The sequence below is a fragment of the Anser cygnoides genome, chromosome 2 (assembly GCF_040182565.1).
Source record: "Anser cygnoides isolate HZ-2024a breed goose chromosome 2, Taihu_goose_T2T_genome, whole genome shotgun sequence".
NCBI classification, from domain to species: Eukaryota; Metazoa; Chordata; class Aves; order Anseriformes; family Anatidae; genus Anser; species Anser cygnoides.
In genome coordinates, this window is record NC_089874.1 from 163,366,931 (window position 1) to 163,389,712 (window position 22,782).

The 22,782-nt window shown below is 75.4% G+C and overlaps 1 protein-coding gene across 25 annotated transcripts in view; it reads left to right on the top strand.

The window, feature by feature from the left end:
* Positions 1 to 22,782, top strand: part of PLEC (plectin) — a 56,974-nt gene that overhangs the window by 13,529 nt on the left and 20,663 nt on the right. For 4 of the 25 annotated variants that reach the window (XM_066990905.1, XM_066990917.1, XM_066990921.1 and 1 more), the window contains 10 exons: positions 15,825 to 15,886; positions 16,882 to 16,896; positions 17,315 to 17,404; positions 17,738 to 17,773; positions 19,102 to 19,179; positions 19,304 to 19,396; positions 19,582 to 19,748; positions 21,459 to 21,574; positions 21,711 to 21,817; positions 21,893 to 22,012. In XM_066990905.1, the coding sequence (XP_066847006.1) occupies positions 15,825 to 15,886; positions 16,882 to 16,896; positions 17,315 to 17,404; positions 17,738 to 17,773; positions 19,102 to 19,179; positions 19,304 to 19,396; positions 19,582 to 19,748; positions 21,459 to 21,574; positions 21,711 to 21,817; positions 21,893 to 22,012 (884 nt within the window). Of the gene's footprint in view, positions 1 to 3,316; positions 3,916 to 5,243; positions 5,316 to 5,599; positions 5,761 to 9,532; positions 9,646 to 13,356; positions 13,545 to 15,824; positions 15,887 to 16,881; positions 16,897 to 17,314; positions 17,405 to 17,737; positions 17,774 to 19,101; positions 19,180 to 19,303; positions 19,397 to 19,581; positions 19,749 to 20,451; positions 20,667 to 21,458; positions 21,575 to 21,710; positions 21,818 to 21,892; positions 22,013 to 22,782 lie in introns of those variants that run through there. The other 21 variants (XM_066990906.1, XM_066990924.1, XM_066990927.1 and 18 more) reach the window with 18 other exon arrangements.

The window sequence follows — 22,782 nt, forward strand, 5'->3', positions numbered from 1 at the left end:
TGCTCTGCAGTGGTGTGGGGGCACCTGCGGTGCTCAGCATCTGCCCTGGGTGCTCTGCAGTGGGGCTGGGGTGTAGGGGAACTGAGCACGCAGTGGGGCTGGGGGCACGCAGGGTGCTCAGCACCCACTCTGGATGCCCTGCAGTGGGGCAGGGGACGTGTGGGGTGCCAGGTGTGCGGTGGGGCAGGGGATCTGTGGGATGCTGGGCACCTGCCCCATCTGTGCGGCTCTGCAGTCCCCAGCAATACCACCGCCTTGTGGAGTGGGGGCCCTGTGGCCAGCCTGGGGCAGGGCTGTCCCCCGGGGGGGCACGGTCACTGTCACAGGACAGCCCCCGGCTCGCTGGGTGCCTGAGCCTGCAGGCGGGGGGCTTGGGGCCGCTGCTGCACCAGCGCTCGCTCGGCTGCACCGGCGCGCTGCCTGCGGCACGAGAGAGGGGCTCGGGGAGGTGCTGGGGGCAGGGGCGGGGGGGCTGTGCCGTGCCGTGCCATGCCGCAGAGCCGGTGCGCTGGGGCGTGAGTAACGGGCCCCGCGGATGCTCGTCACGGGGCTGCCGCACCGCGTGCTCCTGTCCCCTCTAAGCTGCCGCAGCGGGCATGCGGCCACTGCACGGCCAATTACGCTAACGAGCCGCGGCGCTGGGGCTGGGGCCGCGCTGGCTCGGACCCCGGCCAGGGTCAGGGAGAGGTTGGGCTCTGTTCCCCCCGTCCCTTCCCCCCCTTGCAGCTCCCGGGCTGCCAGCGGGGAGATTTATGGTGAGAACGGGCATGGCCACAGGACCCCCGCGGGCCCCGTCCTCATTAATCCCCCCGGGGCTCCCGGGCCGCTTGGCTCGGCCGCAGCGCCCTTCGAACAGCGGCGCCTTTGTTCCTGCCTCGGCAGGGGAGCCCTGCGGCAACGCCAGCCCCCAGGGGCACCGGCTCCGGGCCTGGGGCCAGGGGCTGCCGGCCGGGGCCCCCGCTGCCCACCCGCCTGCCCCACAGCGCCGTGGGGCTGCAGCCTGCCCGGACCCCCAGCCATGGGTTGGGGGGAGGCGGGGAGGGGTCCGGCACCGTGCCCGGTGTCCCCGGCGGGATGGAGCAGCCGGAGCTGGCTCCGCTGTCACAGCACAGTGGGTCGCTGCGGCGGGCGCTGACTCGGCACTTCCCGGCATGCTGCAGTCACTGGGCAGGGGGCCGGGGGGGGCTGGGGGGATGCTCCGGCCGAGGGATGCGAGCACGTCCCCCAGCTGTCCCTGTGCCACCAACGTGGGGACAGGGCACCCGGTGCTGCCTGGGGGGGCCGTGGGCCGGTGCTGGTGGCTGCGTGGGACAGGAGGCAGCTGCGTGGGGAGGCCGAGGGTGCTGTGCACGGGGAGGCCGCTGCTGGCGGCTGCAGCGAGGAGCACAGCACCCACGTGCATTGTCCCATCCTGTCCCCCCAGGTCCGTGCCGTGCCCGTGCCCCATCTTGTCCCCGCTGTCCCCTCTGCTGTGCCCGGCATGGGCAGGGCTGGGGGCACCCGGGGTGGGAGCCAGCATGGGGGGGGTGTCCACAGATCCGTGCCCCCCCCCCCCCCCCCCCGTGGCACCACAGAGGGAGCAGCGCTGCGGGCGGCGCGGGGATTTGCATGCAGGGGGCCGGCTGCCTGCCGCGGTGCCGCGTCCCTGCCTCTCCCTGCCCTGCCGGGGGAGCCTGGGGGCTGCCGGGTGGGGACCCTGCCCTGGGGTCTGGCGCAGCTGCGGAGGTGACGCGGTGCTGGCGGTGGCGTGACGGCTGCTGTCGCCGTCCCTGCCCCGGGGGGGAAGCCGGGTGGAGCGGGGAGCGCGGTGCCACGGCTCTGGGCCCCGTCACTCCTGAGCCAGATGGAGGGGTCTGCGGTGGGGGCACGCGGCTAGGGGTGATCCCCATGGCTGCACGTGAGGGGTGCGGGTCCTCCCCGAACGCCGCCCCTGGAGCTCCCGAGCCTGCCGGGGGTGCTGGTCGGTGCCCAAAGCTGCAGCGGGTGGGGCCGGGCCGTGCACCCCAGTCCCACTGCCCACGGGTGAGGGGCTTCGAGAGCCCCTGCAGTGATTTGTGCCACGGCTGCTATGGCGTTCTGTGCCACGCTGCCCGTGCCCAGGGCTGCGCTCGCCTCCTTGCTCGCTGCTGCACAGGGCCAAGCACAGCAGGGTGCAGACCCCTGGCCCCCCGCCTGTGCCCATCCTCGCCCCCCACCACTGCTGGCCCCCGTCGCTGCTCTGCTCCCCAGGGCACGGCTCGCAGGACCCGGGGCACCAGGCTCGCTGCTGCTTCTCCCGCTGGTGCCATCCCCAGCACCGCGGTGTCCCCAAGGCCCCCGGCCGTGTGCCGCCACCAGGGGTTCCTCGTTCCTCCGGCCGGATCCTGTGCCAGCCTGGCCTGACCCTGGAGCCGTGCTGGGCTCTGTCCTCACGTCCCTGTCCCGCGTGGGGCCGGCGGGACGCCCGTCCTTGGGTCGCTTTGCTGCGGGACTCCTTCAGCCCGGGGGGCTCCCCGCAGGCCGGTGGGGGGGCCGGGTGTCTGGTTGGCGTGGGGCGTGTGATGCCAGGCGGGGAAGTGACCGGGGCACGTGGCGTGGGGGCTCCGCACCGCACCCGGTCCCAGACCCCGCACGGGGTGCCCCAGGGCTGGCACCGCGGGGCTGCGCCCGTCACCGGGCCTGGGGGGTGCTTCTGGCGTCCCTCCCCCCAAAGCCCCCCAGCTGCCAGCCTTCGGGACAGGCAGCGCGGACACGGGGGGGGATCCCGGCACGGGACACGGGGACTCCGGTTGGCCCGGCCCGGCCCGGGGGAGCCCCCCCCGCGCCCCGGGAACCTCCCCCCGCGGCGGGCCCGGCCCTGCTCAAACAGCAGCAGAGCAAACAGTGGCGCTGGCAGGATGCGGCCCCGGTGCGCGGCCCCGGTGCGCGGCGATGCGGCCCGGCGGGGCTGGGGGGGCGGCGGGGCGGGGCCGCCCCCGCCTGTTTCTTCCTCCTCGCCATGGCGACGGGGGCGGGGGGGGCGCGGGGGCCACGTCCCCGGGCAGGTGGCGGCCCGGCGGCCCCGGGACCCCCGCCCCCCGCCGCCCTTCCCCCGGGGCCGCGTCCCGCGGGGGTTCCCACGGCGCGGGGAACCGGCCCGGTGGGTCGGGGCGGGCCGGGGGAGCCGCGGGGCCGGCCCGGGGGGGCTGCGCGGGGCCGGGGAGGGGCCGCTGAGTCAGGGCCGCCGCCGAGCCGCGGGTGCCCCGGCCCCCCCCGCGCCCAGCCCGGGAGGTGGAGCCGCCGCCAGTCTGCCCCGCCGCGCGCAGCGAGCAACCGCGCCGAGCCGGGCCGGGCCGTGCCAAACCGCGCCGGGCCGTGCCGGACTGTGCCGAGCCGGGCCGTGCCGCGCCGTGCCAGGCCGTGCAGAACCGTGCGGGGCCGTGCCGAGCCGTGCCGAGCCGTGCCGAGCCATGGTGGCCGGGATGCTGATGCCGCTGGAGCGGCTCCGCGCCATCCTGGAGCTGCTGTTCCGCGAGGGCGTGCTGGTGGCCGAGAAGGAGCGGCGGCCGCGGCGCTGCCACCCGCAGCTGCCCGGGGTGCCCACGGTGCAGGTGATCCGCGCCATGGGCTCGCTGCGCTCCCGCGGGCTGGTGCGGGAGACCTTCGCCTGGCGGCACTACTACTGGTACCTGACGGACGAGGGCATCGCCTACCTGCGCCAGTTCCTGCGCCTGCCGCCCGACATCGTCCCGCTGTCCCTGCAGCGCACCCGCCGCCCCGCCGCGCCCCCCGCGCCCGCCCGCCGCCCCGCCGCGCCCCCCGGCCCCGGCAGGACGCGCGAGGAGCCCCCCGGCTCCCGGCTGTACCGGAGGAAGGAGGAGGGCGAGCAGCACGTGGAGCCCGCCGCCGCCGCGGGGGGGGTGGCCCGGGAGGGCCCCCGGCCCGGCCCGGCCCCAGGTAGATCCCGGCAGCCGCGTGGGGAGGGGGGACCCGCGTGGGACCCCGCGCCGGGCCGGGAGGGGGGGCGCCGGCCCGCTGCCCACGGGGGGGGCTCCGCAGCGCGGGTGCCGGTGCCGGTGCCGGCCGTGCCCCCCTTCCCATCCCGGAGAGGGGGTGGCTCCTCCCACCCCCCCGCCCGGCCAAAGGGCACCCGCGGGGATGGGGACGCGCGTGGGGACGGGGGGAGCGGGGATGGGGACGCGGGGACCCGGGGGCCCGGCGGGGCTCCTGAGGGTCGGGGGGGGGGCTGCGGGCCCTGCCGGGGGGGATCCTCCGGGCACGGAGGGGCTGGGCCGGGGCGGGGGGGGGGGCTGGCGCCGCGTCCCGCAGCGGGAGATGCTCGGCGCTGCCGCGGGGCCGAGCCCGGGGACGGACGGCGGCAGCTGGGGCGGACGGGGCGGCTGGTGGGGAGGGGGCTGCCGCGCCCCCCCGCCCCGCGGACACGCGATGCCGACACCCGATCCGCGGCCGGGGGGCGCGGCGGCAGCTGGATCCGGCGGGGGCCGCGGGGCATCCGCGGCGGGGGGGCCGGGGGCAGCTGCGCCCCGAGGCCGCGGTGCCGGCCGCTCGCCCTCCCCGTGCCGCCGCCCGTGACTCAGCCCCGCGGCCGCGGCCGCTCCAAGTTTCCAGCAGGAAGGGGCCGAGCCCGCGCCCCGGCCAGGCCGTGAGTCAGCGCGGGGGGGCCGGGGGGGGCCGCCCGCACGCGTGGGCAACGTGGGCCGCGGGGACCGGGCGCGCTGCCCTGCCCGCCACCGGCCGCGCGTGCCCGAGGCGCGTCCCCGCGCGGGGCAGTGCCAGGGCGGGGGCAGGCCCCCGGCCGCAGCCGGCGCCGTCCGTGCCCGTGTCCGTGCTCGTGCCCGTGTCTGTGCCCGACACCTGGTGGGAAGCGGGACCGGGCAGGCGCCGCTCCGCCACCGGGGGCTCCGGAGCCGGGTTTTCCTCCCGCTCGGGGCCGTCGGTGCGGGAAAACCCGGCCTGGAGCCGGCGGCGGGGGGACGGGGCCGCGCCGTCGGGGGGCGGCGGGGGGAGCGGGGAAGCGGCGGCACAACGTCCGGCCCCGGCCCCGGCCCCGCGTCCCCCGGCGGCGGCGGCCGCCCCGTCGGGCCGGTGCAGGGGGCTCCGCCGCGCGGGCCGTTAACCCCCTGCGGCCGGCGGCTCGCCCCTCGCCGGGGGCCGGGGGCCGGGGGCCGGGGCCGTCCCGCCCCCGGCCGTGTCATGTTCTAACTCGGGCGCCGTGACGGACCCCGGTTATTTATATCGGCGCCCGCCCGCTGCCTCCCTCCCTCCGTCCCTCCCCCGCGGGCTGACCGGCGGAGCCGCTGCGCCTCGCTCCGCGCTGCCCATGAAGGTCGTGCCGGGTAGGCGAGAGCCGCTCCGGGCCGGGCCGGGCCGCGCCGCGCCGGGCCGGGGGGGGGCGGCGCCGCCCGCGGTCCCAAAGGCCGGCGCGGGAGTGGGGGGGCGCGGGCCGGGGGCAGGGGCTGGCGCCGGGCCCGGGGCCGCCCCCGCGGGGCCCGATCCCGCCGGTGCGGCGGGGGGGAAGGCGGCTCCGCGCCGCGCACCGGGAGGGGTTAAGGCGGAGCGGGAGCGGCCCCGGGGGGGCGGGCGCTGGCGCCTCCCAGCCCCGCCGGGCCCGGCAGCCCCGCGGAGCCGAGCCGAGCCGAGCCGGAGGGCGGGCGGTGCCGCGGAGCCGCGCCCGCATGGACGACCCCGGGTCGCTGTTCCCGTCGCTGGTGGCGGCGGGGCACGCCGTGTCGCTCGCCCTGGTCTGGTACTGGCGGCGCCGCGCCGAGCCGCCCGCTGCAGGTGAGTCCGGCCCGGCCCGGGGCTGCCGAGCCGCGGGGCTCCGGGGCTCCGCCGCCCGCCGCCGCCCCTCGCCCCGCCCCCGGGCACCGGCCCAGCCCCGGCGGGGGAGGGCCCGGCCGCGCCGTCGGGGCGGGCGGCGGCGCGGGGGGGTCGGGGGCGGCGGGGCCGCCGCGGGGGGCTGGGGGGGGGGCGCGGGCGCTCCGCGGGCCGGGGGGGGCGATGCCGAGCGCCCCCCCCCCGCCCCCGGTGTCCCCCCGTGTCCCCAGCCCGGCCCCTCCCCGGCCGTTCCCGGCAGCCCGGTGCCGGCCCCGGGCAGGCGGCAGGTGCTGCCCCGGGGCGCCGAGGTGCCAAATGCCTTCGGGGACAGGGCTCTGGTGACAGAGGGGCGCTGGGGAGCGCCAGCTCCACGCCTGCGCGGCTCGGGGCTGCCCGCCGGGGGGGTCCTCGGCATGTCTGCCCCCGCCATGGGGCCGTCCAGGGGGCTGCAGGGTCCCAGTCATACCCCGGTGCTGCTGGAAGTGATGGGGGGGGGGGCTGCCCCTGCGCAGGCCGTTTGGTGGCTTCACGGAGCCCCCCCTCCCCATTGCCCCCCCACGAAACACGGGCACAGACCCCCCCCCCGCCCCGCTGGAGGATGCTGGCACCGTGCCCCGCGTGGAGGATGCTGGCAGCGTCTGAAGGGCGCAGCCGCCCGGTGGGGGGGTCCTGGCACGGCTGCCCGCGGTGCGGCACGCTTGTGCCGCAGAAGGGCTGGGCTGGCTGCAGCGAGGCCGGTCAGCCGCTGCGGTCAGTGGCTCAGCACCGCTGCGCTCGCGTGCCGGGGCTCTCCTCACGCATCCCCTTGCACCCATGGCACCGTCTGCCCCGGGGAATTGTGAGGGGTTGGTGGGGGACAGGTCCTGTGAGACCCCCGTGCCTGTGGCTGGGGCAGCCGCCTGCAGCCGCTCCTGCCCATCCCGCAGGGCTGACGGACGTGGGGGGGATGCAGGCTGTGGTCTCAGCCCCCCCGCTGCTCTTTCCAGGGCGTTGGCTGTGGTTTCCGTCGATCTGTGCACGGCATTCGGAGCTGTCACGCTACCGGCATCAGGGCCAGGCATCGACCCACATTGCCATGGCAGCCGGGCCGCGGTGCCCTGGTGCTGGCGCTCGCGAAACCGCAGTCTTGCAGCTGGTGACGCGGGCTGCCTGTGCAGGGAGATGCCGCGGCCTCCTCTTCTCCCTGCCGCCAGCGCGAGCAGGGCACCTTGGCGCAGCGCGGCCCCCCCCCCGGGGCTGCTGTCCCTGGCACCTGCCCAGTGCTGTCCAAAGGGCACCCCCAAGGTCGCAGCTGCTGGGCTCCATCATCCCACCCGGCCCTGCCTGCGCCCCCGCGCCGGGTGTCCCCGCTCCCGCCCCACGGCGCCGTCCCTGTGCGCCCTCGTCCCCGTCCCAGTGCCCCGGCGTGCCTGGGGTCTCTGTCCCGCGGTCCCCACGCCACCGTGGTGCCACTCGGTGGGGACGCCCTGCGGGGAGCTGGGGCTATTTTTGAGCATTGTTCCCGGAATAACGTGGGGCGGGGACGCTGCCGGGGCATCCGTGGGGCTCTGCCCCACTGCACTCCTGCCTGCTCTCCGTTGTGCCACTGGCACAGTGTCGGGGCGTTTACCCAGGATTCTGCGCCCCTGCTCTGCTCGTGCCTCGTTTCCCCCCATCCCCATCCCAGGGCTGAGCAACCCCCGTCCTACACCGCTGCGGAGAGGTGAGGGCCCCTCCGAGCCCTCTCTTGGAGCCGGGCGCAGGATCCCTGGGGCAGAATGGGGCAGCAGCAGCCCCCAGCCCATCAAGTGGGGCCAGAGCTGTGGCCCTGGGGGGCTACAGGTCCCCTCGCCTGGGGCAGGGGCCTGGGGGCGATGAGGCAGCACCGGGAAGGGCGGCAGGCTTGGGAGGGGACCCTGGGGGCCGCGGCACAGCAGCTGCAGGAGCGCGTGCAGGTTCTGGTGGCAGTGGAGCAGCCGGCGGCAGCGGGACGGCGCGCTGGTTTCGGTAGCAGGATGCCGGCTGTTTGTTTGGGCCTGGCTCCTGTTACCAAGGCTGCCAGAGGCTGCTCGTGGCCTCCGCCGCAGCGGCGGCTGTGGGTGGAGGAGGCCCCCAGAGAGGCTTGGGAACCCCCATCCTCCCGCCCGGCCTCTCCACTCAGCTTTTCCACAGCCCTTGCGGCTGCGGCTGTGCCAGGCCGGGGGCCAAAGGGGGGGGTCGGGCGCTGCCGCTGGCTTCGGCCTCACTGATGAGTCACCGGCCTCGCAGGAAATGGCGAAGGCTGCGGCTTGGGGCCGGGCTGGCAGCTGCTGCCTGCGCTCGGCAGCAGGCGAGGCTCCCTGGCACGGTGGCATGGGGCCGTGGCACGAGGGGGGGCAGGACATGGGGGCTCTCCCCCCTTGGCGTGCGGGTGCTCAGCCCCAGCTGCTGTTCTCAGCCCCAGCCCCAGCGCCGCAGCTTGGAGCCTGTCGGGGTCCCATCGGCTGGGGCTGGGGTCCCGAGCGGGGCGAGCGCAGGGGGAGCAGCGCAGGCGCCCCAAAGAAAGCACACAGCCTGCGTCCCAGCCGTGTTTCCTGCTCCGGCTCCCCTGGTGCTAATCGCCCCGGCCCTGCCCGTCCCGTGTGCAATCGGTCCCCTCCTGCCCCTTATCTCGGCAGCACAGATGGGATGCGAGCGGCACGTGGGGCTGATCCGTGGGGCAGAGCCGTGGGGCTGGCCCGTGCGGTGCCCGGCCCTACCCCGTGAGCCGCTCTTGCACTGCAGCCCCACGGTGTGGTGCTCCCCTTGTGCTGGCTGGCGGGGCCGTGCCGGGCTGCGGCCCCCTCCTGGTACGGGGCGGTGGGGGCGGCAGCGGCCCCCGGCCCCCTAACTCCCCGCACTGTGCCGTGCCGTGCTGTGCCGTGCCATGCCTGCCAGGCCAGGCCCTTTGGTCCCGCTGCGAGCTCTTGGCACGCAGCGGCTCCGGGACGTAGGGGACCCCCGGGTGAGCCCCAGGGTGGGCTCGTCCGTGGCGGCAGCGGCCGGCCGGGGGCAGGAAGAGCCGGGTCTGGCAGCGGCCCTGGGCTGTGTGAGTCACCGCGTCCCACAGCTCCCCTCCAGATGCGGGAGCGCGCGGAGCAGAGCGCAGCGCGGCGGTCTCCGGCGAGGCAGGGCCCGACGATGCTGCGCCGCCTCTGCTGCTGCTGCTGCTGCTGCTGCGAGTGGCGAGGCAGGTGCTGGGGGTCCGGTGGCATCCCCCCAGTCAGGGGCTGCCGTCCCCGTGGGGTCGCCCCCGGTGCAGCTCCGCTCGCCCCCGCGTGCCGGGGGGGCACAGAGGGGCGCCCGTGCTGCGCCGGGGGGCACTCGGACGCGGCGTGGGGTTGCCGCTGCGGTGCGAGGGGGGCACGGGAGCCATGCGTCTGCTGCTGGCGGGGCTGGCGCGGGTCCTGCGTGGCCTCGCCGGGACCGGGGCATGTGCGGGGCACGAGGCCGGGACGGAGCCCGCCCCGGGAGCCAGCCGGGGGGGGCGCGGGGATCCCCGGGTGCGCACCTGGGATGTGGCTGGCGGAGTGACCGGGGGGTGCCGGGGGCGCGGGGACGGGGCGCGGGGCCCCCACCCGTGCCCGGGGCGGCGGGGAGGGGGGGGCGGCGCGGGGCGAGACGGGCGCGGGGGTCCCGGGGCGCGGGGGGGGGCGGCTGCGGGCCCGCCGGGAGGCGCGGCGCGGCGGGGCGAGGCGGGGCGGCGCGGGGCGGGTCCCACGCGCGGCCCCGGGGCCGGGGCCGGGACCGGAGCCGGCGGCAGGAGCGCGGCGATGGCGGGCTCCGAGTGGCTGCGCGGCGGCTCCGAGCCCGAGAGGAAGCGGTACCTGAGCGCCCAGCTCTGCTGCGCCGGTGCGTCGGGGCGGGACGGGACGGGACGGGACGGGTCGGGACGGGACGGGACGGGACGGGACGGGACGGGACGGGACGGGTCGGGACGGGACGGGACGGGTCGGGACGGGTCGGGACGGGACGGGACGGGACGGGACGGGACGGGACGGGTCGGGACGGGACGGGACGGGACGGGACGGGACGGGACGGGTCGGGACGGGACGGGACGGGACGGGACGGGACGGGACGGGACGGGACGGGTCGGGACGGGACGGGACGGGACGGGGCCGCGGCGCGCCGGGACAGCGCTGTCGGGGCCGAGCCGAGCCGTGCCGGTGGGAGCTGCGCCGTGCCCGGCGCCGGGGGCTGCTGCGGGGCCGCGCCATGCCCGGGGCCGTGCCGGGGGGGGCCGAACCGTGCCGGGCCGGGGAGCGCCGGGCCGCGCTGCCGTGCGGCGGGGGGGCCGGGGAGGGTGGCGCGGGGCCTCCCCCGGGCAGGAAAGGGTTAACGGGGCGCGGCCTGCCCGTTAAGCCCCGCCCCCTCCCGAGCCCCGCCCCCGCCGAGCCAGGTTGGGCGGGGGCGGGTCCGGGGAGCACCCGCGCGTGTCCGTGTCAGCGCGTGTCCGCGTGGCTGTGCCCCACGGGCGTGCCCGCGCACACCGACACGGCCTGGGCGCGCGTACCCATCCCCACCGCACTGCTGGGACCCCCGGCCCCCCCCGACCCCCCCCGGCCCCCCCCCGCCCTCCCTGGCCCCCTCGCAGCCGCCCCACGCGTGTCACTGTGGGGTCCGTGGCGCTCCGAGCCCCGCGGTGGGGCAGCCCGGCAGCTCCGCGTGGGCGCACGGGGCCGGGGGAGCCACGCGCGGAGCCCCCCCGCCGGCTGGCACCAGCCCCGGTGCTGCGGGAGGGGAGCGGGCACGGGAGGGGGCCGGGGTCCGGGTGCCCCGGTGGCGCTGGGGGCGGCGAGGTGTGGTGGGTCCCGACGGGCCGGCCCGGCCGGTGCAGCGCCCACGGGGCCCCGCGGCCCCCGGCGGAGGCGGGGAGCAGCTCGGCGCCCGGTGAGGCCGGGCTGGCAGCTCCCAGTGCTGGGAGCCCTCCCTGTCCCCGGGGCTGCTCCGGAGCTCTTCAGATCTTCAAAGCACCACCGTAGCCACGCCACCGCCGCCGCGCACCGTCCCACGCCGCCCTCCGGCCTGCCCACGGGCCGTGAGCTGCCTCTTGCGCCACCCTGCCCGACGCTGTGCTCACCCCCGGGGCACGGGGCTGCGGGGCTGTCACCAGCTGGGGACGCTCAGCGGTGGCACCGGGGTGGCGGGGAGGTGCTGGTGGCCGCTGCGCGACCGAGTGAGGGGTATGGGAGCGCCCGGTGCCTCACCGTGGGAAGCGCGGGAGCCGGCGCTGCCTCCCGGCCCTGGGGCTGTCGTGGCGGCCTGGATCCGACCCTCGCCAGCAGCCTGTGCTGCGCATCTCGCTCCGCCACCGCACGGTGCCCAGGCTCCGGTGTTGTGTTGGAGCGGGGCCAGGGCTGGGATCGGTGCCGGGGTGCCTGCCCGTGCTGCAGCCCAGGCGCTCGCCGCTCCGGCAGGGAGAGCTCTCGGCTGCGCCGCGGTGGCAGGCTCCTTCGGCAGCGTGTGGGCGCTGTCTGTGCCCTGGCCCCGTGGTGCTGGTGCTGGGCGTGGGTTCAGGTGGAGCAAAACACGCCGGCACGGAGCCGCCCGTGTGGCTCCACCCGGAGGCACAGGCGCCCCTTGCCCCCCTGCCCCGGGTTCCCCGTGTCAACCCCTGCCGAGGCACTGTTGCCCCCTGTGCCCGTCCCATCTGTGGCAGCCAGCGCCGCGGTGCCGCGTGCGGATGAGCTGTGGCTCAGGTATGTCCCTGCCCTCTGACGCGCGTTGGCGTCAGCCGCGCTCCCGCAGCTGTAGCTCGCTGCTGCAGATGTGTTGTTGGCGGAAAATCTGCGCCTTCGGAGCCTGCTGCCGCCCGCATTCCTCAGCGCCTGGCCCTGGCCCCAGCCCAGCAGGCGGTGCTGGGCCGGGAGAGCGGCCGGCGCTGGGAGCGGGGCGGCTCCTTCCCGGCAGCAGGCAGCCAGAGCCGCAGCCCCGCTCCTGCCTCTGCGCCTGCCTCTGCCGGAGCCGACCTGGTGGGGTCGGTGCCGGTGGGCACTGCCCGCAGTGTGCCACGAGCAGGGCACAGGCTGATGTGCGCCGGCCTCTGTGTCCCTGGGACTCCACGCAGGGGTCGGGCCGTGTCTTGGCACCGGCAGGGGGGCCAGGCTGGTCGGCGCCGGTGCTGGCGCTGTGTGGGTGCCAGCCTCTGCGTGGGGCTGTGCTGCGCCGGCGCTGCCCTTTCTCTTGCTGCCCTCGTTCCTGCCAGCAGCCTGCGTGCTGGGCGCCGTGGGCAGGGTCAGAGCGGCTGGGGGTCCCCTGGGGGACACGCGTGGCCAGGCAGGTTACGAGGTCCCATGTGAGCAGGGGTGCTCCCTGGTGCCAGGGACGGGATTCCTCCGTGTGCCCCCGGCAGCACTGACCGCACCCCTCGTCTTTTGCGAGCACCCCACGGGTGCCCCTGGGGCAGGGGGGCGGTGGGGTGAGGCCCCAAGGAGCTCAGCAGAGCCGGGCGCTGTGCTGGCGGCAGGCGCGGGGCCGGCGGCTGCCCGCCCTGGCTGTGCCAGACGCGGCGCAGGAGCGCCTGGAATGCGTTGCCGGGAGCGCTGGCTCCAGCCCCACGCTGGCTCCAGCCCCACGCGCTGCCTGGGGTGGAGGAGCCCAGCTCCTGCACCCGCGTGGGCATGGGGACGGCGGCTCTCAGACCCCGGGCAGGGGGGTCCTGAGCCCCCTGAGTGTGGGGAGCGTGGGTCCTGCGGTTGTGGGGCACGGGGCTGGCGGTCCCGAGCCTCCTGGTCCTGTGAAGCTCAGGGTCCTGTAGCCCCAGGATATGGGTCCCATGAGTCCTGTAGCTCTGGGGGTCCTGAGGACCCTGGGCATGTGGATTTGGTGGTCCTGAGCCTTGCAAACCTGGCAGTGCTGTTATCCCTGGTTGTGGGTGTGCCAGGTCCCAAATCCCCTGGCCTAGGGAACCAGGTGGTGCTGAGGTCCCTGGGGACAGGGCCTGGGGGTGGCTCGGGCTCTCTGGGGCTCCTGGGCTTGTGAGCCTGGGGGTCCTGAGCCTCCTGGGCTTGCACACGTGGGGTCTTGTAGTCCCTGGGTATGGGTCCCATGGGTCCTGCAGCTCTGGGGCGTGGGGCTGGGAGGCCCCAAGCCTCCTCGTCTTGTGAACCTGGGGGCTCCAAGTGCTTTGTGCTTGCAGACCTGGGGTCCTGAGCCCACGGCGTCCCATAGGTCCTGCAGCTCCAGGGCGGGGGGACGGGGGTCCTGAGGACCCTGGGTTTGCAGACCCGGGGTCCCGAGCCCCCAAAGCGCGGGTCCCGCGGGTCCCGCAGCTCTCGGGCATGGGGCTGGGGGTCCCGACCCGCCGGGTTCGCGGACCCGGGGGTGCCGAGGCGCGGGGGGTCCCGGGGCTCTGCTCCCCCCCCCGCCCGGGGAGGGGTCTCCCGGGGGCTCCGCTCCGCGCCCGCAGCCCCCGGCCGCGCCCCGAGCGCGTGGCGTGGGGAGGAAAGGGCGAGGGGGGGCCGGCGGCTTCCTGGGGGGGGAGCCCCACGCCCCAGTCCCCGCCCCACAGCTCCGCACCTCGGCCGGGAGGGGCCGGGCCGGGGAGGGGTTTGCAGCCCGGGCAGCGCCGCGCCGAGCCGCGCCGCGCCGAGCGGGGGGAGCGCAGCGCCGAGCCGAGCCGAGCCGAGCCACCATGTCCCGGCAGCGCGCGTGGGGCCGCGAGGAGGAGGAGGGGCTCGCTGCGGGCCAGAGGAGCACCTCGGAGGACAACCTCTACCTGGCCGTGCTGCGCGCCTCCGAGGGCAAGAAAGGTAGCGGGGGGCGCGGGGGCTGCTCCCGCCCGGACGGCCCGGCCAGCGGCACGGGGGGCCTTGGTGCAGCCCCTGCCAGGGAAGAGCCCGCGCTGGGGGGCGTCCTCTGGTTGGGCTGTGGGGAGACCCCAAGCTGGGGTGGTGTCCCCTGGTTAGGGTATGGGACAGACCCCGTACTGGGGCGGTGTCCCCTGGTCAGGCTACGGGACAGACCCCGTACTGGGGCGATGTCCCCTGGCTGGGCTATGGGACAGACCCCGTACTGGGGCGGTGTCCCTTGGTTAGGGTATGGGACAGACCCCGTACTGGGGCGGTGTCCCCTGGTCAGGCTACGGGACAGACCCCGTACTGGGGCGATGTCCCCTGGCTGGGCTATGGGACAGACCCCATACTGGGGCGGTGTCCCCTGGTTAGGGTATGGGACAGACCCCGTACTGGGGCGATGTCCCCTGGCTGGGCTATGGGACAGACCCCGTACTGGGGCGGTGTCTCTTGGTTAGGGTATGGGACAGACCCCGTACTGGGGCGGTGTCCCCTGGTTAGGGTATGGGACAGACCCCATACTGGGGCGGTGTCCCCTGGTCAGGCTACGGGACAGACCTCCATACTGGCCCATTGTTCTGTGGGGCAACACCGTGGGGCCAGAGCTAGCCCGCGGGACCGGGCCCTGCAGTGCCCTGCAGCTGGGGCGCCGGCCCCAGTCCCACGCCGGCGCCAGTCCCCATCCCTGCTGTGTCAGCGCGGGGCGCAGGCGCTGCCCGCGGCGGCAGCGAGCGCTTCCTCCCACGCCCTGCCCGTCCTGCCCGCGGCCGCCCCGCCCCGGCTGCCTGCACGCGGTGGCTGTCCCCATCCAGGGGCACAGCGGGCTGCCGGGGCTGTTTGGGTGCCGCTCATGCCAGCACCGAGCACAGGAGCGCTCCCCGTGGTGCGCACGTACCCGCCTGGGAGCGGGTGCCCGCCACACTTCCTTCCTCCCTGCGCGCTTGTGCCACTCCCTGAGCTCGCTCGCTCCCCTGCGCGTCCCATCCCCGTGCAGCGCCCTGGCCTCGTGCTGTGTGCCCAGGCCCCGAGCACGAGCTGCCCGTGGGGCTCACGCCACCGGGGTTGGGGCGTTGGGGTGTCCGGTGTCCCCGGTGCGGAGGGGTGGGTGCTGCGCTGGCAGCGGGGTGCTGCGTGGGCAGATCCCGGCACGCTGCAGCGGGGCGAGACGCGGCACGCGCCACCCTGATCCCGATGGATCACTGCAGCGTGGGCAGGAGGGGGCCAGCAGCATTGCCCCGTATGTGCCGTTAAACCCCCCTTGTCCCCGTGCTGGGACCAGGACCAGGACCAGGACCAGCCATCCTGGGCTCTGCCGCGATGCTGGGAACGACTGGGGCGAGGCGGGTGAAGCGTCCCTAACGGGGACGCGTGGGGTGGGTGCTCGTTAGCGGAGATAAGTGGCTTGGGCACTCATCAGCAGGGGTAACAATGCAGGCCCTCGTCAGCAGGGGCAGGAAGGGCACAGGGTGGGGCCCGCGGGCTTGCCTGGCTCCGGGCAGCGCCGGCTCGTGGTGCCCGGCCGGGTGCGTCAGCCCCGTCCCCGTAATTACAGGGCAGAGGGGCAGGGAGTGCCCGGTGAGTCAGAGCCCCGCGGGCAGGGACACCCCTCGCAGCTGGGAGCAGGGGCAGCCCCCGGCTGCCTCCACCCCGGGGTGCCCGGGCTCCGTGGGGCAGGCCCCAGGGGGCCCCCGCTCCTGGAACCGGTCCCTGCGCGCACCCCACGGGGACCACCAGCCCCGGGCTGTCCCTCACCACGCAGCACTGCTCCCCACGCGCCTGCAGCCTGGGCTGCGCCGGCGGCACTGGGGCTGTGCGGGTGCCCCGTGGGCTCGTCCCCACGCAGTACGTGCAGCACCTGGAGCCGTGTCGGTGCAGGCTGTCAGCGGGCTCCTCCCCGCCCCGTTTGCCCCGTTTGCCGTCTGTCGGGGCACACGGGCGGTGCTCGGGGCCGTGCCCCGCGGTCCCGTCTGCCGCCAGCACCCGCGGGGCCGCGGGCAGGGCGGGCGCAGCCTCTCCCTGCGGTGCTGCGGTGGTGCTCGACGTGCAGGGGCTGATTCACGTTAACTGTCTCCTTCCCGTTGCATGCCGGCTGACTCACCGTGGTTCCCCATCGCGGTTGGCTCATCGCTTCCTGCTGCCAATGCATCCCGCGGGGTGGTGAGGGCCCTGCCAGGCCCCCCCGGGGTTTCCCCTGCTCCTTCCGCTGCTCACTCAGCTCTGCCTTCTCTTCTCTTGCAGATGAGCGAGACCGGGTCCAGAAGAAAACCTTCACGAAATGGGTCAACAAGCATCTCATCAAGGTACGGGCGCACGCCTCTTCCTGCAGACGTCCCAGCCCCGGGCGGGCTCCGCCAGCCGTGGTGCCCAGCCCCGGGCGCAGGAGCGTGGGCTCAGAGAATCGCGGAGCGGTTGGGTTGGAAGGGCCCTCGCCCACCGCCCAGCTCCAGCCCCCTGACGTGGGCAGGGACCCCTCCCACCAGGCCGGGTCGCTCAAAGCCCCAGCCAGCCTGGCCTTGAGCACCGCTGCGGGATGTGTCGCGGCAGCAGCGGTGCGTGGCGGGACGTGGGCAGCGCCGCGGCAGCACCCGGTGCTTGGCCCCTTCTGGCGCGGCACCGAGCTCCTTGAGGCACCGCCTGCGCTGCCTCTCCCCTTCCCTGGCCCTGCCGGCAGCCGGTGCCATCACGGCTGTGCCACCCGCTCCCACATGGGGCCGGGGACCATGCCCTGGCCTGGGGAGGGCGGGGACCTTCCACAGGGCTTTGTTGCAGCAGGTTCGGGGGCTCCACAGGGCTTGGGGGCTTCGGGGGCGGTGCGTGCTGGTGCCCTTCGCTGCCTGCCAGCCTCCTGAACCGGCTCCAGGATGCCCATCCCGGCAGCACTGGCTGGTCCCCACAGGGGCTGGCTCCGTCCCGGAGGGGCTTGATGTCCCCGGGCGCTGCTGCCTGCCGCCGTCCCGTCCTGTCCTCCCGTCCCCCCCAGTTTCCCTCTCCCCCGTGCCGCCCGCACCACGTTCCTGCCAAACCCAGCCAGGGCCCTGCGAGCGTGCCGGCACCCGTCCCTGCTGCGCCGCGGGCAGAGCCCGCGTCAGCGCCTGGCACACGCCGAGACGTCTCCCCCAGCCCCCGCGCACCGACGTGTCCCTGCGTGCCGGCGGCCCGGCCCTGCGGCGCCGAGTGCCGTGCCGTGGGCTGGGCACCTCGGGGTGACCCCGCGCCCCCGGTCTCCAGCCTGTCTCCTCTCCGCCTGCCTCTCCTAACCTCTCTCTTTTCTCTCTGGCTCTCCTCCTTGCGGCAGCACTGGCGAGCAGAGGTAGGTGCGCTCCCTCTCCGGGCACGGGCTGCCCCTCTCCACGTTCCTTTCTTTTCTCACTGCTTCCCCTCACCCGCACCGGGGCCGATGGCCCCGTGGCCACGAGCACGGTGGGCGGTGGGGCCACGTGCATGAAGGAGCCTGCACCCAACCCGCCTGGCCTCTGGTCCCTGGGGCACAGGGAGGGGAGCTGCCCTCTGCGTGCGCTTGGGGGTGTGTGGGGGGGGATGCGGGGCTGGGGTCTGGTCCTGCTGTTGGGCACCAGGCAGGACGTGTGCGAGCACCTTGCGGCGGAGGGGTGCGGGTTTCCCCCTGCCGCTCCCGTGCCAGTGCCCATCGGAGCGGGGCTGGAGCGGCGAGTGGCAGCTGCTGCTGCGTGCGTGTGGCATCGTGGTAATGCTGCCTCCCATCCCCGCAGGCGCAGCGCCACGTCAACGACCTCTACGAGGACCTGCGGGATGGACACAACCTCATCTCGCTGCTGGAGGTGCTCTCGGGGGACACACTGGTAGGTGCCGCGCCACCGGGCCGGGCGTTGGCGTGCCGGGACCCCCGGCTGCCCCGTCCCCGCTTCCTGCACCCACCTCCCACCCTGCTTGGCCTCCTCCCTGCTTTGGTCCCGGCACCGGAGAGGGGTCGACCTGGGGCTGGCACCAGCCTCTCCGCCCCGAGGCCCCGTCCCCGCTGCCCCTCTGCCGCGCCGTGATCTCTCTAACACATTAACGTTTCTTTGCTTTGGTGAACTCTGCTCCTCTGTACTGGTCTCCTGTTTGCTGATCTGACCCTGACCTTCTCCCCTCTGGCCTTTGCCTCCTTTCTTTGCACTGCTCTTGCTGGGTAGCCGAGGGAGCGCGACGTGATCAGGAACTTGCGGTTGGTGAGTGGTTCTGCCGTTTGCTCTCCGCATGGCCCAGCGCGGCGTGCGCCCGGGAGCTGCCCCGGCACAGCCACCCCGTCCTGCCCCATCCCGGGGTCACCGGAGGCGAGGCAGCTCCACGCGCTCGGTGCTGCGTGCCCGGGGAGGGCGGCGCGTGGGCCGGCCGTTGTGGCTGAGGAGGAGAGCCGGGCAGTGCAGGACAGGGCGAGCTGCGCGGGGCCCTCCCGGCCCTCCTGGCTGCGGAGGCACCGGGGCACCCGCAGCAGGGCAGAGATGGCACCTCCCTGCTGGTGTCCTGCGGCCGGCGGGCTCTGGGGGCAGAAAAACCTCTTGGTTCGTCGCTGAGCTGCGGCGTGGCGGGTCTGGGGTCTCCTGGCACCTTCTGCAGCCGGGGTCAGGGAAAACCGCCGCCTGCGGGGAGAAGAGGGCCTGGGGTCTCTGGCCAGGCACGAGGCGTGCCAGGGGAGCTGCCTGCAGGATCCCGAGTGGGGATCCCCGCAGAGCCGGGGAGATCCCATCGGGGGGGATGTCCTAGCGTGGCAGTGCCCGGTCCCTGCCGCAAGCGTGCCAGGGAGCTCCCTAGTGCCACGAGCACGGCCCCGCCACGGGGAACCGGCTGCGGCATGATGGGCAGAGCGGGGCGCGCCGTGCCGCGGGGCCGGCGGTGCTGCATGGCCGAGGAAGCACAGGCACAGCCGGGGGGAGGCTGCCCGCGCCTGCCATTGTTGGGTCCAGCAGCGCTTCCTCCCGGCGGGACGAGGGGAGGATTTCCGGGCTCGCTCCTTCCTGCGCAGGTGTTGTCTGGTGGCAGCGCGGGGCGCGGGGGTGATGCTCTACGCCACGGGGAGCGCACGGCTGCATCTCTGGGGGCAGCTCCCTGCAGCCATGGGGTGCACGGAGCCTGTGCTCCCCCCTGTCCTGCTGCTGCTGCACCGGTGGCTCCCACGTTTTGGGCAGGAGGGCTGGTGCCCGAGGTGGGGACGTGGGGATGGGGATAGGGATGGGCCCCCCTGTGGTGGGCGCCATGGGGAGCAGGACTGCCGTGTGGCCGTGCAGCGCTCATCCCTTGCCGGCGTTGGGCTCCCCTTGCACCGCAGCCCACGGCCCTGGGTGCTGCTCGTGCCCGGGCTGGGCTGGCCCCAGGGCTGGGGGCAGCTTCCTGCCCGCCGAGCAGGGGCTGGCGCCTCGTGGCACAACGCGGGGACAAAGTGCGGAGGATGTGTGGCATTGGCATGCGCAGCTCCGGGAGGGGCCGGGTGTTTTGGGGGGTCTGCGGGGCCGCACCCCGGGGAGGCTGCAGCTCAGATGCCTGCTCTCTCTCCCTGCAGCCCCGGGAGAAGGGCCGGATGCGCTTCCACAAGCTGCAGAACGTGCAGATCGCCCTCAACTACCTGAAGCATCGCCAGGTGAGGGGGGCACCGGGCACGCGAGGGGTGGGGGGGCCCCCGCTGCGACCCCCGCTGGGACCCCCGCTGCGGGGCTGCGGCGTGGCCCCTGCCCCCTGCAACTCCCACGCCTCGCTCTCGGCAGGTGAAGCTGGTCAACATCCGCAACGATGACATCGCCGACGGCAACCCCAAGCTGACGCTGGGCCTCATCTGGACCATCATCCTCCACTTCCAGGTGGGGCAGGCGGTGCCGGGGCTCTGTGGCACCTCCGGGACGGGGGGCAGCTGGGGGGCAGCCCCACGGCGCCAGCTGCACCCGCTGCGGGTGGTGCTGGTGGTGGAAGAGCGAGCACTGCCGTGCGCGGTGCAGCGCAGGATGGAGCCCGTGGCTCGCCAAGCGTAACGGCCGCGTCCCTGCAGATCTCGGACATCCAGGTGACGGGGCAGTCGGAGGACATGACGGCCAAGGAGAAGCTGCTGCTCTGGTCCCAGCGCATGGTGGAGGACTACCAGGGCTTGCGCTGCGACAACTTCACCACCAGCTGGCGGGACGGGCGCCTCTTCAACGCCATCATCCACCGGCACAAGTAGGTCCCCTGGGGCGGGGCAGGGACCGGGCCGTCCCCAGGCCTGGCAGGGTGTGTGGCCCCCTGCCTGCTGCTCGCTGCGGCGTGCCGGGGCAGCACACGGGGGTGTTGGGGTGGCCTGATGCCATACCACTGGCTGTGGGGCTCCCCGTTCCCGTGGCACGGAGCTTCTCTGGTGGCACAGCCATACCCTGCCTTTGCTCATGTCTGGTGTAGAGCCGTGCAGAATCTCTGGGTCCCTGCCACGGGGAGCAGCAGCCGCTGGGGCTCTATAGCGCCGGCAGGATTTGGCCGCTTGCACCGGCCCGCAGGGCTGAGCCATGCGCGGGGCAGGCACGTGCTCGCTGGCACCGTTGCTCCAGGGCAATGTCGGCACGAGCTCCTGACAAGCCCCAACCCATTGGCCTGCACCGGCAGCACCGTGGCACGGGGAGCCGCGCAGCCTCGCCACCTTCCCACGCTCCCACCAGCCGCGTGGGCAGGCGGCGCTGAGCCCCCAGCCACGGCACCGTGCCTGCGCAGCGTGCTGGGGCGCGGGGCGGGCAGGCCCCCGCCGGCCCTGCCAGGGCTGCAAGCCTTTGGGGCACACAAGTACGTGCCGGCGTGCCGCGCCCGCACGGGGTGGGGAGGAGGCGCCCGAGCCGAGCCGAGCCGTGCCGCGCCACACTCCGTCCCGAGCCGCTGCCGCGGCAGGAGCTCAGCGGGGCTCGGTGCCGGCATGGAGCGCAGCGGGCGGCATCGCGCCAGGAAGCAGCCGCGGCGCCGTGGCGCAGGGAGCTCGGCGCGGGCGCTGCCGGGGGCCGAGGACGGGGTGGTGCTGGTCTGCGAAGACGTTCCTGCCACCACCGAGCGCCTGGAGACCGCCAGCGTCAGCGGCTCCGTCTACTCCGTGCACTCCACCCTGCGCCTCAAGGAGCTGTAGGCTTGGGGCTGGGGCCGGGGGGGTGCTGCCAGCCCCCTGGGATGCTGGGCGGGGGGAGCTATTCCCCTCCCCACACCTTGGGCATGGCGGGGGCTCATGGTCCCACCGTGAGGCTGGGGGGAGCTGGGGTTGGGGCCAGAGCCCTGCGCTACTGCTGTGGTCCCTGGCTGGGGGGGGAGAGGAGAGCAGGGGGGTGGATGCAGCCGGGGCGGTGCTGCCTCTTGGGGTCTGTGCACGGGGACGTGGGGCACTGCCTGCCCCTTGGGGTGCCTGCACGGGGACGCTGCTGGCTCCCTGTGCCTGTGGTTCCAGGGGAGGGGGCGTCGCAGGCCCCCCGTGCCCATGGGTTGGTCCAGGGGCTGTTTGTTGCTCGGGTCTGCGCAGGGGCATCGCTGGCTCTGCACGCCCGCAGTCCCCGCAGCAGGGTTGTCCCGGGCTCCCCAGGCTCCTGGTGCGGGTCTGGGGGTGTCCCCAGCTCCCTGTGCCCCCACTGTCGGACCCCTGGCTCCCCATGCCGTGGAGCACAGCACGGGTATGCTGAGGCTCAGCGGAGGTGCAGGCAGCACCCGAGGAGGGTGGGGCCGCCGACCCCGGGGTTCCTCCAAGCTCTCAGGCTGCCAGAGCCGTGCCGTGGGGCAGGGAGGGCGGCGGGCGCTGCTGCCCGTGGCCCCGGCTGCCCTGCAGGGCAGGCAGGGAGAGCAGCTGCCGGTGCGGAGCCTGCCCCCCACCCACCATGGGGTCCTTGGCCGGGGGGCACCGGCTCAGCGCTCCCTTCCCTCTGCCCGCAGGCCCATGCTCATCGACATGAACAAGGTGTACCGCCAGAGCAACCTGGAGAACCTGGACCAGGCCTTCACCGTGGCTGAGCGGGACCTGGGGGTGACGCGCCTGCTGGACCCTGAAGGTACGGGCACGCCACCCGTCCCCCCGCGTCCCCGCGCTGCAGCAAGGGGACGGTGTCCTCGCGGTGGCAGCGGCCTCCGCGGGCACGCAGGGCCGCTCCGGGCCCCCGCTGGCCTGACCGCCCCCTGTGCCCCCAGACGTGGACGTGCCGCAGCCAGACGAGAAGTCCATCATCACCTACGTCTCCTCGCTCTACGACGCCATGCCCCGCGTGCCCGACGTGCAGGACGGCGTCAAGGCCAACGTGAGTGCTGGGGCCGGGCTGCGCCCGCGTGCCGCCGGCAGACACCCGGCCCCACGGCTCCCCTCTGTGCCGCAGGAGCTGCAGCTACGCTGGCAGGAGTACTACGAGGTGGTGACGCTGCTGCTGCAGTGGATCCGCCACCACACCGTGCTCTTTGAGGAGCGCAGGTTCCCCGCCAGCTACGAGGAGATCGAGGTGAGGGAGCTGGGGCAGGGCGGCCTCTGAGCTGCAGGGCCCCGTGCGTTCACCGTGGGGTCTCAGTGGCCAGGGCTGGGTGTGCGTGGGGACCCCGTGCAGGGGGACGAGGGACGCCAGCGCTCCCGGTCGCGGTGCCCGCCCCTTGGCACCAACAGCTCGGCTCTCCCCTCCGGTGCCGCGCGCCGGCCCCGTTCCCACGCACGGCTCGCAGCTGCGTACCAGTGCCGCGCCGCTGGCGAGGGATGAAAGGCCCCAGTGCAGAGGGGAGCGGTGCCGGTGCCCGGGGAGCCTCTTGGCGCTGGCCCAGCTGGCCGGCGGCCCAGCCGTGGGCTGGCTCACGCTGCGGCACCCCGGGCAGCGCGCACCCAGCCCTGCTGCTCCGTGGGGGCTGCGCGGCTCTGCGAGGCACCGTCCCCGGCCGGGTGCTGCCTGGCGCTGGTCCCCCTCGGTTCCTGCAGCCTGGCCCTTTTTGGGGGGGGGGCTGTGGGGCAGGAATGGGCTCGGGGCCAGGGCTGGGGCCGTGCTGGCACTGTTTGTGGTGGTCGTGCGGCGGTGGAGCCGGGATGCCGCGGGCAGGGAGGGTCCCTCTGACTCAGCTTTTCCAGGCAGGCTCCTCGTGAGTCACCCTCTGCAAACACGAGCCTCCCCACCCGGCCCCTTCCTTCCTGCGGGCTCTGCGTGCCATGGAAAGTGGGGGGGGACTGCCTGAGTTGCCCCCTAGCCTGGCTCTGTTCTGCAGGCGGCCATGGCTCGCGTTCAGGACGAGG